At 38.3% G+C, this 15035-nt stretch overlaps 1 protein-coding gene across 5 annotated transcripts in view; it reads left to right on the top strand.

Moving 5' to 3' along the window:
- The window catches only part of LOC113035905 (von Willebrand factor A domain-containing protein 5A-like), a 32670-nt gene that overhangs the window by 13554 nt on the left and 4081 nt on the right, over positions 1-15035 (top strand). Inside the window, exons 14-24 of one of the 5 annotated variants that reach the window (XM_026191766.1) lie at positions 1515-1732; positions 2368-2394; positions 2693-2719; positions 3015-3041; positions 3926-3964; positions 5455-5496; positions 6586-6648; positions 7463-7617; positions 9552-9675; positions 9782-9905; positions 11263-11464. In XM_026191766.1, coding sequence (XP_026047551.1) covers positions 1515-1732; positions 2368-2394; positions 2693-2719; positions 3015-3041; positions 3926-3964; positions 5455-5496; positions 6586-6648; positions 7463-7617; positions 9552-9675; positions 9782-9861 — 802 coding nt within the window. In that variant the 3' untranslated portion in view covers positions 9862-9905; positions 11263-11464. Of the gene's footprint in view, positions 1-1514; positions 1733-2367; positions 2395-2692; positions 2720-3014; positions 3042-3925; positions 3965-5454; positions 5497-6585; positions 6649-7462; positions 7618-9551; positions 9676-9781; positions 10614-11262; positions 11465-15035 lie in introns of those variants that run through there. The other 4 variants (XM_026191767.1, XM_026191768.1, XM_026191764.1 and 1 more) reach the window with 4 other exon arrangements.

Genomic DNA, 15035 nt, shown 5'->3' with positions numbered 1-15035 from the left:
ACAGTCTATGTGAATAAGCCAGCTAATTTGGATCATTCCACCCTGGAACAACAAGAATCCAAAGAAACCATTAAAAGCTCAGAAATACCATCAAATTCATGCCCTTGATGAGTGTATGTAAACTTCTCATAACACCTGTGCAAAGTTTTGTGTTCTTGCAGAAATTCTTTCACAATGAGTAGACTTTAACCCTGTGACTCAGTGGTCCTGAACAATTGCATACAATATTGTTAACAATCTACCAATCAATGTTTGACTCACTTCCAGCTTATTGTAGCTTTCCTCCCTTTCAGCAACTTCTACGCTGCAGTCTGAGCTTTTCTACACTTGTTATGATCAAATGAAGTGACAGTGTTGACTTTTTAGCTGCAGTTACTTGTCAGAATCAAAGGCAGAGACTCCATTCCCACAAAAAAAAAGCAAAGTTAGACTGAGACTGAGGCTCAGATACACAGATAATTTGGGTTATTTTGGTCATTCTTTTAAATGGACATTTGTGAGGTTGGTCATTGATCAGGTTGAGTTGAGGACTCTGTGCCGGCCAGACCAGTTCTTCCTCATCAAACTTGCTTATGTATCTTGCTTTGTGCACTGGTTTGCAGTCAGGGATGACCCCTTCCTGCTAGAACAGGTGGGGGCCCAGTAACCCAAAGCCCAGGCAGGGTTAACTGTTCCCTGATTTTTTTTCACTCAGAGGGGTCTTTTGATACATAGACAGACAATTTATTAGTCATTTAATATACCTGATTATATTCGATCAGTATTAAGCATAGCTATTTGCAATATATGTAAAAACCACCATCACTTCATGCGGAGACCCCTTCGGCGCCAGCTGCGGCCTTAAGGCTGGAGCTGAATAAAACTCCCTGATAACGACTGTGTTTAGACTGTTCCCCCCCCATTCCATACAAGGCCACCTGGGTTGGCTGGAAGACTGTTTACTTAGCCTGGCGGGCCGAAGGACACTGTCTCAGCTGAACTCTGGACACACACATACACTGATATGCACACACTGATCCCCCCTCCCTTTCCAAACGCCTTCGATGCTTGTGCCCTACCGGGGAAGATGGCAGTCGACTGGACCAGCGCAGACACGCTGCAGGACCGGATGCGCTGTCTACACCGGCTCTCTCTTACCCTTTACCCGCCCCTGTTGCTTGTCTTGTGTTTCTATGGTGTATTGATAGTCATGTGCTTTTGTGCTGAGGTGTTTTTTCTGTTATCAAACTGTTCTCAGGAGCTCAGTCTGAGTGGAGTTTTTTTTCTCCTCCTCTTACCTCATGTTATGTATTTTCGTTGTTTTTTTCCTATCAGCCTACCTTTCTGACATGTCTCCACAATGTGATGTTTGTGTAAAGTTGGTCAGAAGGTTCCTTTGTAAGTGCGCATGCGCCATTAGCGTGCTGCCTGCTGTAACCCTAATTTCCTTCGGGATTAATAAAGTATTCTGATTGTGATTCTGATTCTGATCACATATGACATATGATTCTGTGTGTTTTCCTTCTTGCCTGCAGACTAACAGTTCACAGGTTGGGTGCTCAGACTCTCATTCGCTCCCTGGAGATGGAGGAGAGAGAGCACAGAGGACAGCAAGATGGAGTGAAGGAGAAGGTGGTGCAGCTCAGTGTCGAATCAGGAGTGAGAAGTTCGTTCACTGCCTTCATTGCTGTCAACAAAGACAACAGCGAAGTGATTCAGGGACCTCTTGTGCGCAGAAATATTCCAACAGCCCGTGAGTTGTTGTTTTTTTTTTTAAACTAAAATACTCAAACACAGTTTGAAGATGAAGAAAGCTGAACTTGAATGAAAAGAGTACAATGATAAATAGAAGAGCAGACTATCAGAGTCAGTTAACAGGATCCAGACGTTGTACAAATTTTTTTTTAAAAAGGTTGGTTAAAGCAAAATATGAGATTCAGTAGCAAAAATATGGTACAGTTATTCAAGATATTGACAGGAGAAAAAAACAGTATATTTTAAACAGTGTTTTTGTATTGTGTTATATTTGCATATCAGCCTATGAATGTTAAAAAGTAAGACATTAAATCTCTGGACCTTTAAAAAAAAATCATTTTACATCTGTGCATTTCAAAATATATATATATATATATATATATATATATATATATATATATATATAAAAATTTCTGTTTTTAATTTTTTTTGAAATGGTAAGTATACAATACTGTATGCAAATAGCTTTGATAACCTTTGTAATGGGCTGTGTCCCAAAGTGAAGACTTACCTGATAACCTCAGTCTGTTTAAGGTTGATTTATACATTTTAAAGATCGACAGTGTTTTGTTTTTCTTTTTCTCTAATAATATTCAGGCTGATATTTTTTTTTTCTTTTATTTTTTTGCGTAGTGTTTGATTTGGCTCCAATTGGTTGTGGTGAGTAAAAGCTGAGCAAAAACATGCATCTACACAAATATGCATTTCTGACGAATAAAAATAAAAAGACCAACACACATTTTTATTTGAATTCATTTGAATACTGTATGCAAATAGCTGCAGTATTTGCTGTGACAGCCTTTGTAATGCGCTGTGTCCCAAAGTGAAGTCTTCACCTGATAACCTCAACCTGTTTAAGGTTGATTTATACATTTTAAAGATCGACAGTGTTTTGTTTTTCTTTTTCTCTAATAATATTCAGGCTGATATTTTTTTTTTCTTTTATTTTTTTGCGTAGTGTTTGAATTGGCTCCAATTGGTTGTGGTGAGTAAAAGCTGAGCAAAAACATGCATCTACACAAATATGCATTTCTGACGAATAAAAATAAAAAGACCAACACACATTTTTATTTGAATTCATTTGAATACTGTATGCAAATAGCTGCAGTATTTGCTGTGACAGCCTTTGTAATGCGCTGTGTCCCAAAGTGAAGTCTTCACCTGATAACCTCAACCTGTTTAAGGTTGATTTATACATTTTAAAGATCAACGGTGTGGTAATGCCAGGTTTTATTTCTCTCTTATATGTTCACCCTCAACCTGACTTTTTTTTTTCATAGTCATGATGGCTGCTCCATCCACGATTAGTAAGTAGAAGCTGAGTGACAACACACATCTACACACATGTGCATTTCTAAAATAAAAACAAAGAAACCAACATATTTGTATTTGAAATGTTAAATGTCAAACATTCACTGCACAGTTGCTGCAGTATTTATTTTCCCAGTTGTTGTAATTGGCTGTATTTATACTACCATTTATGATAAGTTGCAGGTCATGATAATGACCTCAGAAGCCATAAACGTACTGATCTAAACAGCAAATGAAATGTCTAATTTTCCCAACATTTCCATATTAGCGTCATAATCAAGCTGCAATTCCTTCCTGTGAAACTGGCTTTTTTGAATTATTAAATAATTAGAAATGTAATATATTAAATATGTGATCATGTAGTTCCTTCCATTAAGAGCCATTTTCTTCTCTACTGCACAAAAGAGTAAAAATAATGAAAAAGACCCTTTAAATGAGCCAATCTGTCTGAACTTGAATGATTAAATATAGGTGGTGTTTATCAACATGTAGATTTAAATACAGTTTAAATATTGTGGTAATATTCTAACCTGCTGTAAGACTCTCAGAAGCCAGAAACGTAGTATGATGTGGAGACATTACATGTTAAGATGAAATATTAATCTGTTTTTGTCAGACAGATGAATGTGAGTAAAAAAGAGTACGATGATAAATTTAAGAGCAGAATATCTGAGTCAGGTTCAGATGATCCAAAAGCAATAAATGACATTGACTTTAAAATATTTGTTACAAGAAATCAAGATTCTGATTAGAAAGGTGACAGTGATGTACATTTACATACTTTTATACTATTGTTTTGTATTTGTATATCAACAAATCAGTAAGTTAGTACATTTCTTAAGAATTTGCTAAGGAACACTAACTCTATTTTACGTTATAGTGTGTGACTCCGCAGTGATGTTTGAGGAAATTGAAGCAGGTAAGTAAAACCTAAATGACACATCTGTACATCTATGTAAATGTGTAGCTGTTTGTAGAAGGGACCGGGCCCATCCAACTACTGGACATAACCTGCATCAGTACCACATGGAAGCTTCTGTTCAGGCATCATAGCGGCAAAGATGAATAAGCACATGGCTCAATACATAAGCGGGGCACAAAAAGGAATTGGCATCAATACCAGAGGCACAAAACACCAGCTACTGATAGAGACTGCAAGACTTGGCTGACCAAGCCCCACACTCGGATCCTGGAATGCCTAGAACTGTACAAGATCAACAGGACCCTAAGAGCTGTGGAGAGGCTGCTAGGAAAGCTGAAACCACCAAGTACCTGCAGAGGGTCAGACAGGTCCTGAGGAGTCAGCTGAACAGTAAGAACAGATCCAGGCTATCATCACTTACGCCCTGCCCATGATCAGGTACCCGGCTGGGATAATAAGAGATGGAAGCCACTGACATCAAGACAAGGAAACTCCTGACCATGCATGGAGGGTTCACCCTAAGATCAGCACCCTGAGGCTGTATGCTAAGTGGAAGAAAGGAGGACGGGGACTGGTGAGTGTCAGTGCCACAGTTCAGAATGAGACAACAAATATCCACCAATACAACCGACCACGCGCTCAGTGAATACCTCAGGCAGCAGAAAACCAAGAAAGAGGAGGAAGAGGCTGTTGTAGAAGGACAGTCCCCTGAACGGTGTGTACCACCGGCAGATAGAGGAAGAGGCCGACATCCAGATGTCCTGATCTGAAAGACAGCACAGAGGCACTAATCATGGCAGCACAGGAACATGCTCAGAGCATATATACCTGTGTGTATGTATGAGTGAGACAGTTTTTGAAAGTCAAAGTGATCTGATTTGTTCACTGAACTTAAACTCAGTATTTATTCAGGTTAGGATGTACGCATTTGGAAAAAAATAGTTTTAGGTGTGTTTCAGTGTGTGGACTGAACATGCACATGTGAGTCCTCATGTGTCATTGTGCACACTTGTGGAGCTCAGTTTATGCTTGTGGATCGACCCTTTGTTGAACACATTTTTCTCCATACATATGCATCAGTTAGAGCAGCAAACAAGCAATAAAAAGAGTAAATACAGCAAAACCAGTTTTCATCAATGTGATATTTTGTACAGTTTCTGTAAATACACAGACTGTTAAACACAGAGGAAATGATGTGAGCTATTACATGTAGGAGCTGGTAATGTGGTCCATAGCAACATGTATGTCAGGGGAATGTTTGTGTCTCTGACAGCCAAAAGAATATTATCATGGAGTGTGTATGCTAAGGGCAGAGGGGCACAATAGTGCACATTTCTTACATTGTATTAAATCGGGAAGTGAAAAGGTTATGATTTTTTTCTTGGAATATGACTGTTTTTGAGAAATCCATGCATTCAGATACTATTGCTGAGGAATTCTCTGTAATGAACTCAAAAACGTTTTTTTGTGTGTGTTTACCAATTCAGATGGATTCCCAATGATGGAAGAAGAAAACCAGTCAAGAAAATGTAAGTAAAAAACAAAATGAGAGCATGTATTTAGCTTTAATTAACAGGAGTGTTTTATCAAAAGGTTAACTGATGGAAATTCTTATTTTCTTATTGTCTGTAACACCATCAGTTATAATTTGCTGGGTTAGAATAAAAAAAAAAAAAAATAAGCATGCATTGTCTTGGTAGATATGAAGGAAATTTAATGCTTAGCTGTATAACAATGTTTAGTTCATCTTGATGCATTCTCAATCATCCAGGGAAGTAAATCTTTAAAAAGTTGATTCTGTTCATCTGGACGTAGCATTTTGTGGGAGAAACGTTTCGTCACTCATCCAAGTGACTCAGCTGAGACTGAAGAAGTCACTTGGATGAGTGACGAAACGTTTCTCCCACAAAACGCTACGTCCAGATGAACAGAATCAACTTTTTGGAGAATGTTTAGTTCAGTTCCTTTGATATTGAGATCCAGTTTTCTCCTGTTGAATAATCTTTTAGTCTTATATTCCAATAAATCATATTAAATTAATCTGATTATGTGTATTTATGTATGTATTTATTGGCCATACATTTTCCCAGTAAAACATGTGAAACACATACTGTTACATCCCTCTGCAGCTTCTAATCGTCTCAGTGTTTTCAGTTGGTGCTAATTGGCCACACCTAGTCAGGTGTGGATAAAAGCATACCTGAGGCAAGCTTTCCGGCAGTGCACTAGTCTTTGCCTTGGTGGCCCCAGCCATTTGAGCCAACCTGCTATGCCATTTTAAGATAAAACTTCTTTTCACCTACATGCTGGTATTCGTCTCCTTTGTTATGTTGCGGCTTTTGAGCCAGGTCGTAACACATACTTTACAGCGTATCAAGCTTTCATTTCATCAGCTTGATTGCCTTCAGATAGTATTCATTAAAACCACTTTAACTGATGCTGGGGTGTTGCCAGTTTTATTTTTCTTTAATAAGTTAGACTCCAAACCTATATTTGCTCCAATGGCCATGAGTAAGTTAATATGACTATTTTTGACAAATCTGTGCATTTAGATACTATATCTTAAGGAATTATCTGTAATTACCTCAAAAAACTTTTTTATGGTTTAACAATTTCAGATGCAGACCCAAGAACAATGATGGCAGCAAAAGCACGAAGGAAATGTAACAACTTGAGATCATGTATTTAATTTTAATTAACATGTAGTTTTTGTCTAAAGTCAGCTGATGGAAATTTTTATTTTCTTAATATGTGTCTGTCAAGAGATGTATTCTAAAGACACTTCTTCAGTAGAGAGTCAGAGAGTGGAAACACACAGTTTTACTTGCAGCAAGGGCAGTCACAGAGCGCTCACACGAGAGTGGGGGCTCAGGGACTTTCTTAATATTTGTCAAACCATCATTTACAATTTGCTGGGTTACAATAAAATACTAAGAACTTATTCATTTCTATTTTTCTTATATTGGTAGACATGAAGGGAATTTAACGCTAAGTGGAAGTGACTGTACAATGTTTAGTTCAGTTGCTTAGATAATGAGTTTTCTAGTTTTCTCCTATAGAATAATCTATTAGTCTTATATTCCAGTAGATCAAATGAAAACAAGGATTTAAACACTGTTTTAAGCCCCTGAATTTAATATATTGTTGATATATTTTCACAGTATAGTATGTGAAATGCATAGTTTACATCGTATCAAGCTTTCATCTCATCAGTTTGATTACTTTCAGATGGTATTCATTAAGACCACGGTAGCTGATGGTGTGGTGTTGACAGTTTTTATCTTTATTAGTGAGTTCAGACAGTTGTAAACATTTGATGTTTGATGTGGAGCTCTTATGTAATGATTACATTTTTAAGATGTAATTTTCAAGTGAAAAACATAATATTTATCTGTTGCATAGTTTACAGTGCGGTGTTTTATGCACTGAGTTATCATGTAGAGTTCTGTTTGTCATCTAGCACCATAATCGGGTTTTGTTTTTATTGCATCTTAGATTTTCCAGCTGCTGTGCCTGAGCAGCCACCCAGAGACCCTTTGCTGCAGTTAGTCTCCCTGCAGGAGGCGTCTGGCTGCTGGCTGCTTGATCCAGCTCTGGCTGCTGCACTGGGACAGACCAACGAGGAGGTGGAAAAGTCAAAGCCTGAAAAGGTGCACTGCTGTCAATTTAAATATTAACACAAAATGATGATGTGAGATAAAACAGATTTGATTCTATGATTTCAACAAAAACACATGATGTAATTAAAAATACACCATAAAACAAAGAAGATGAAGTCAAACTAAATGTAGGCCTGCCTCACAGCCTGAGAATAAACATCTGCATATCAGAAGCTAAGGCTACGTCCACACTAATGCGTTTTCGTTTGAAAACACATTGTTTTCTTTCCGTTTTGGTCTCCCGTCCACACTGAGACAGCGTTTTCCTCAAGGAAAAATGCAGCATTTTGAAAACGCTCTCGAAAACGTATACACTTCAAAACGGAGCTGCCCCGTCGCAGTGTGGACACTCAAAAACGCAGAATTTCTAGTCATGTGATGCAGTCATGTGACCAATTAAACAAAGATAGCGGAGGGCATTATACGGCAGTTGTTTTGATTGCTCTCAAATTTGACAGCCCTAAAACAGATTATTATCAGTTTGTACATGCTCCAGATAGCTTTTCTTCAAATTCTTTAATTCTCACGTGCTTTTGCGCATACGCAATACTGGAACGTAAGCGTTTTGGGCCGTTTCAATGTGGACGCGCAACTCTGTAAAAACAACTCAAAACGTTAGTGGACGCGGAGCGTTTTCAGACGAAAACGCAGTCTTCAAATCTATCCGGGCTAGTGTGGACGTAGCCTAAAACACTGGTGGTAATCATACTCCTAACCACCCACTGAGATGCACCAGCGTCTGATATTATCCAGAAACTGCAGAGCAGCAGAAATTTTTGACTGGCAGGCTGGCAGTCCATCAGGATCGGCAACAGCACTTCAGCCAGCATTATTACAAATACTGGCGTCCTCAGTCCCATCCTATACACCCTGTACACCCTGTACTGTGTCACATCCAACAAGGATAACATCATTTTGAAGTTCGCGGACAATTCTGCAGTGATCGGTCGCATCACTGGAAGAGATGAGGCAACTTACAGGAGAGAGGTGGTCGGTCTGGTGTCATGGTGTGAGGACAACAACCTCACCCTCAACACTGGCAAGACAAAGGAGATGATAGTGGACACGAGGAAGAAGAGGAAGCCTCACCCACCGCTGTCTATCCGGGGCCTTGAGGTGGAGAGGGTGAGCAGCTTTAGGTACCTGGGCGTCTACATCTCTGAGGGCCTCACCTGGACACTGAACACCACACAGCTGGTCAAGAAGGCTCAGCAGCGGCTTTATTTCCTGAGAAGGCTGAGGAAATTTGGTATGTCGGCCAAGATCCTCAGCAGGTTCTACAGCTGCATTGTGGAGAGCACACTGACCAGCTGCATCACTGCATGGTATGGCAGCACTACTGCCAGAACATCCAGACTCAACAACTTCCCCACTGCCATCAGACTCTTGAACAGCTGACCCATTCTGAACAGTAATAATAAATTTTTTTTGCACGTCTGGTCATCTTACATATTAAGCCAACATATTAAGCTATAGCTCTTTTACACACATCTGTTTCAAATTTTCATATTTTGTCTCCTTGTCTGTCTTCATTTTTTTATTTGTACTATTTGTATTATATGTTCTATTTCTATTGTATATATTAATCGACATTTGTGGGTGGAAGGAATTTCATTGCACAGAAAAATGCCTTTTCTCTTGTGACACATGACAATAAGCACTGTGAATCCTTGTATTATTTTCTTCATCAGTTGTTGTAAAAATATTTCAGCACATTATTTTAGAGCATTTATGATATCACAGTTTGGGATTTCATCAGAAGAGCATCCAGTGTAATAATCTGCCAAATCAAATATGCAGAGCTGCCCACCTTGGTGACCCCGTGTGACAAAGAAGTACACAAACATATGTAATATTACTGGTTGTAGAAAGTAAAATGTGTGTTCTGTCTGTTTTATTTGATTGATTTTGATTTGGGGAATTAGACCAGCAGTGAAGTGTGGGCCACCATTCTGGCTCTGATCTGGCTTCATGGTTTCAAGATGGATGCAAAGGACGAGTGGGAGCTTCTGGCTATGAAGGCTGCCTCGTGGCTCTGTGCTCACAATGGTACTAGCAATGATTGTAACAGATAAAATAACAGCTTTAAAAGACTGTTTCATTCTACAGCTTTTCTCCCACAATCATTATTTTAATATCTGTTTTGTGTTTTTAGCACCGTGTGTGTCAGAGTGTGTGGATGCTGGAAATGTCCTGCTGGGTTGCAGCGTGAAGAAAGAAGCTCTGGGACTCTGAGAGTTTTCTTAAAGTAGCTTCATCTTCAGAGTGAACAGAAGCAGGTCTGCTTACTCCACACTGCCTTTGATACAGAGCTGTTTTATATCATCAACCCCTTTTACATGTTTATTTGTCATGAATTATGTACCTAATATTGGTTTTACCATTGTGGAAAAAAAAGTATGTCAAAATTGTCTGAATACTCCTAACACAGTAGAAGATTGGACCACTGCTGTGGCAGCTCATTCACAAAGTGTTTTAATTCCCTTTCTCTGCCACTAGATGGCGATTATGTTCATACCTTTACTGATTTCACACAGAAACACCAAAACCAATCTAAGAAGTCTTTTCCCTTCCTGTTATAGTTCTGAAAATGGCTTCAGTTCAGGACATTTCCAAATGGTCCTCAGTGAATCGGAGTGAATAGAGCAAAACTTTTAAAATAACTATTTACAGTGTTTACACCATCTTCTAAACAAAAAAGTCTATCCTAGCTTTTATTTTTAAAAAAGTAATATTTTAATGGCCAAATTGAAATGAAAACATACAGAACGTCATTCTGTTTTTCTTGCAGGAGTTACAATTTTATCCATAATACACTTTCATTCTGCTAATTGACACTGATTGGTCCTTGAACGTCTTAAGGCAGCACATAGTCTTCATTCATGTTTGCTTACTCATGTAGTTCGAGTTGAATCTGAATTTCCCAAAACTGCCTGTTTTGTAATGACTTTCCAAATAATACTTAGCATAAAAAATTAGAAAATTTATGTTTGGTCTCTCATTTCTTTGTTTGTGATTCCACTAATTACACAAGGATTTCATAATTTTTGAAGCCACACTGAAAATACTCAGCAATCTGTGCATTCATGACTGGACGTAATACCGGTAGCTTAGCTGTAACATTTGTAAGGCTTCAGCTTCAGGTTACAAGGAAATGACATCATTCACGTAGATTACTGATTAGCAGTGCTAACTCGAAATTTCTAGTTACTTTTCTCAAAATTTTGAGTTAATAAGTCAAAGTTTCGATAAAATAAGTCAAAATTTTGAGTTATGGATCCTTTTTTAATTTTTTTTTTAGTGGCAGAAACTGTCTTCCATACAGAGCACATCTCCTTATCTAAGGTTTTCTGTGTTTCTTATTCTCTTTAAAAGTTCTGCTGAGGGCCTCCTATACTCGAAGTCTAAGAGCCAACTCTGTTCTTTGGCTCGACTTTCTTTCATAATCTTTTCACTTTTGTGAGAAATAAAACACAATTTAAGAACAGATGGTCATAAAAAGAAATGACATCAATAACTACACCAAGGACATTCAAAACAAATTTTAAACTTGGCTTAAAGACCATAAGTCTGATCTGAAAATGTCGACCAACTTCAACATTTAGATTGTGACACTAACTTGTCTCTCTTCCACAGTGTGTTTCTTTTGTCCTGCTCCCCTCTCCCTTAACCAATTGTGGCAAATGGCTGCCCCTTCCTGAGCCTTGATCTCCCAGAGGTTTCTTCCTGTTAAAGGGAGTTTTTATTTCCCACTGTTGCCAGGTACTTGCTCAAAGAGGATCATTCAATTGTTGGGTTTTTTTCTGTATTACTTAGTGTATTTACCTTACAATATAAAGCACCTTGAGGTGACTGTTGTGTTGATTTGGCGCTATATAATTAAAACTGAATTACATCTCTGAAGAAATGTTACATGCATGTTTTGTTGCCTTTTTAAAGTGATGGGGGAATAATTGTAATGGGCTAATAAAAAGGGACAGACGTGCTCTGTGTAAAGATCAACCCTTTGACCACCATTCACTGCATCATTAATTGCTTTAACTTATAGTCCATAATGCTGTAAAAACAAAAGAAGGAAAAGCTGAGTCATTTTCACATTTTTATTGAGGTTTGAATTCAGAAACTCTGTTGCTGATCTCAGTAAATGTAACAGGATGTCTCCGTCCCTGCCTGAAAATTTACAGATGTGGGTAAAACAGGGTGATGTGTTATTGTCAGGTTTGCGTGAATAACAGGACCCAAATGCAGGACTTCCTGAGAAGCCACAGGCAGTTTATTTACTTCATTTACTATTTATATCAGTTTGGCCAGCAGTCACGTATAGGTTCAAACAAAATGGCACGAGGCTGCAAAAATATTTATCATCTAGTAATCTTTATTAATGAAAGCATGAGTGTACCCACCAAAACACACCAAAGAACTCAACCCCTGTAACAGCAACTGGCTTCTTTTTATTCTCTATCAGTCAGGTGAGCATCTGGAATAGCCCAAGTCTGGGGGAAGCAAAAAAATGAGAAACAAAACATCCACATATGCAAACATCAAACCACAATATAACACATGGAAGACATTTATATTTTGTACAAAGTCCTATGAATAATTCAATATGTGTGTACTAGAAAATGCACAGATACATAAATAACAATCTTCTTGTGAGACGTGTGTGAGAGAGACGCAGAGAGTGTCGAGTGTATGTGTGTATGTCACCCCCAAATTTCACACCTAAAAATAACTATATTAATAGTATTAATTAATATAATTATATTAATATTAATTTTAGTATCATTTTCTCGAATGATTTTCAAATGTTATATTTTCCTAACTTTTCTATTGACAACAGTACAGGATAGAATAAAAACAGGTTTTATATCCAGTTATGAGGCATTGCTGCTTCAGCAGTCTGGTTTGTCATTAAAAAGACTTTGGTTGCTGTGGCAGAAAGGTAATTTCATGACACAAATCAGTGATGCAAATTTATAAAAACACTTTAACTGAAATATAGTAAAAGTTCAAACTGGAGCCTAACACGTGGAGACAGACAGACCATTTGCCCTCACATTCACATATGGACACTTTAGAATGACCAATTAGCCTAACCCCAAGCCAGAGTACCCAGAGAAAACCTACGCAAACACATGGGGAGCATGCAAAATCCACAGCCAGCAGGTGGTGGAATCGAATTGAACTGCCCTGCTTGCTGTAAGGCAACAGTGCTAATCACCGCACCACCATGCTGCCAGCTCACTGGAGATTACTCCTCGTTCTTTTGGAAACAGGGACAAAACGAAAAAAAGACAACAGATAGTTAAACTTTCTGATTTAGCCCAATTATTTAGGCTAAAGCCAATAAGATAGTTACAGACTATGTTTATATGAAACATGCGTATACTTACTGCATGTGATGTATTTTAACCATACGTATTGACTTATACATATTACAGAATTTAATGTTGCGGGTCCCAAGGATGAAGACAACCGTGATAAATATGTTACCTGAAAAAGCAGGTGAAGAGCAGAGTAATGAAGACACAATGCGTCTCAGTTTTTCTCCAGTACGTGTCTGAGGAAGCAGCGGAAGGTGGGCTCCCTTACTGCTCCCCGAAACCCTGGAGCAACCACCAACATTCTGCCCCCACTGCTTTCCAACGTAATATGGATTTCTATTCTTTTAAAGAAACTGAAAATGAATACATATATTAATGAAACATGTCCCATAACACGTGTTTTACACAGAATATCCCACTCTGGGATCCCACAGTAACACCAGCATAGAAGAAATGGCTTTGATTTTGCCACCCTATTTGATTTCCATGCCACCCTCTTTCAGTAGACAGGATGTGTGAAACAGGAGTATATGAACACACACACACAGTGTTAAAGGTGCTATGTTGGGTGGGTGTATCGGGGAGTTTGAGTGTACAGAATGAGTATGACTGTATGAAAACTAGAGTGCTGTTAAAATGTTTTGACTATGGTGCACTTTTTTTACTGCAATAGGAGGAGGTCTTTTTTCTTTAAAAAGACCCCCTTTCACAAGTGTAACAACTGTGATTCGGCCGGGGACATTATTTTTGGGCCCTTTCCACCTGAAGCAAAAACAGCTTCTCACAGTCTTTCTCACCCTCTCTTGCTCTCTCTCTCTTTCTCACTGTATTGGTAAAATAATGCATACCAATAATCAATACTGTCAGTAGATTCTTTCCAGCTTTTGATCAGCACCATGGACAGCAACCACAGTCAGAGGTCAGGGGAATGGACACATTTACTCACACCATCGTCTTCCACTAGGATGCCACGAGCCCTAAACAGATTTAATCTTGGTAACATAACAGAAAGACAATTGTAATGTTGATAAGCATGAAAGAGAAGAGAGAAGCCCATTAGACGCAGGTCCTCACAGATAGAATGAAAGGGAGTGATAATATAAAACAAGAGAATTCCTCACTCACTCACACACACACACACACACACACACACACACACACACACACACACACACACACACACACACACACACACACACACACACTAGGAGTGAAGATTTCAACATACAAGTGGTAACAAAGTTTCGCTCCTTTACAAAAAAAACACCACTCTTTTGTTCAGCAAAACATTGACGATCTTCCTCTTTTGAGCATCTGTTCTTTCTCCTTTGACTCACTAAACAAAATTTAAAATGCAGCTGTGCTAACTAGCTCCTAGCTGATAAACAAATTGCTTCATAGATGATACCAGCAGTCAAATATGTCAAGTACACTGTCAAGAGGACACATCCTCCAAAGTAAAGAAGTATTTGTACTTTGTTAATTCCCACCTCTGGTAACATGTTTCTCTCAATCACAACACTTACATTATCTAAAATTAAATAAATAAACAGATAATAATAAGAAGAAGAATATTCAAACCTCATTTTTTTCTAGGTTTTAATGATAAAATAGTAATAATATACCCATCGTGAAAAAAAAAAGACTGATCGGATTAAAGGGGTGTGACTTGAATGAAAACTGTGATGATGGTTACAGATTGACAGAAACTGTAACATAAAGCTCCTCACACCTGTGCTCTCAGGAGCGGCCTGTTTGGTACCCTGGGTGTACACTCTCTCTGCCTTTTTTCTAAACTGAGCCTAAACTGAGCCCTGAACTCTTTCAGCTCCCAACCGGCTCTTCAGGTTGTTTTGTTGCTTTAATTCATTTATTTTTAACAACAATATAAAATTATGCACAAAAGGAATTACTAATGTAAAAAAAACCACGTGGTTTTATTTAAATATGTATATATATAAATATATACGGTGGCCCCTAGAGACAAAGTACGTACAAACTCCAAAGCACATTTCTAGCATTAACTGAACTTCCAAAACAAGAGCTACCTAGATCGCTTAAATTACACAATTGAAAGCATATGTG

Source organism: Astatotilapia calliptera, chromosome 14 (genome assembly GCF_900246225.1).
Source record: "Astatotilapia calliptera chromosome 14, fAstCal1.2, whole genome shotgun sequence".
Classification (NCBI taxonomy): Eukaryota; Metazoa; Chordata; class Actinopteri; order Cichliformes; family Cichlidae; genus Astatotilapia; species Astatotilapia calliptera.
This window is presented reverse-complemented; position numbering and strand designations above follow the sequence as displayed.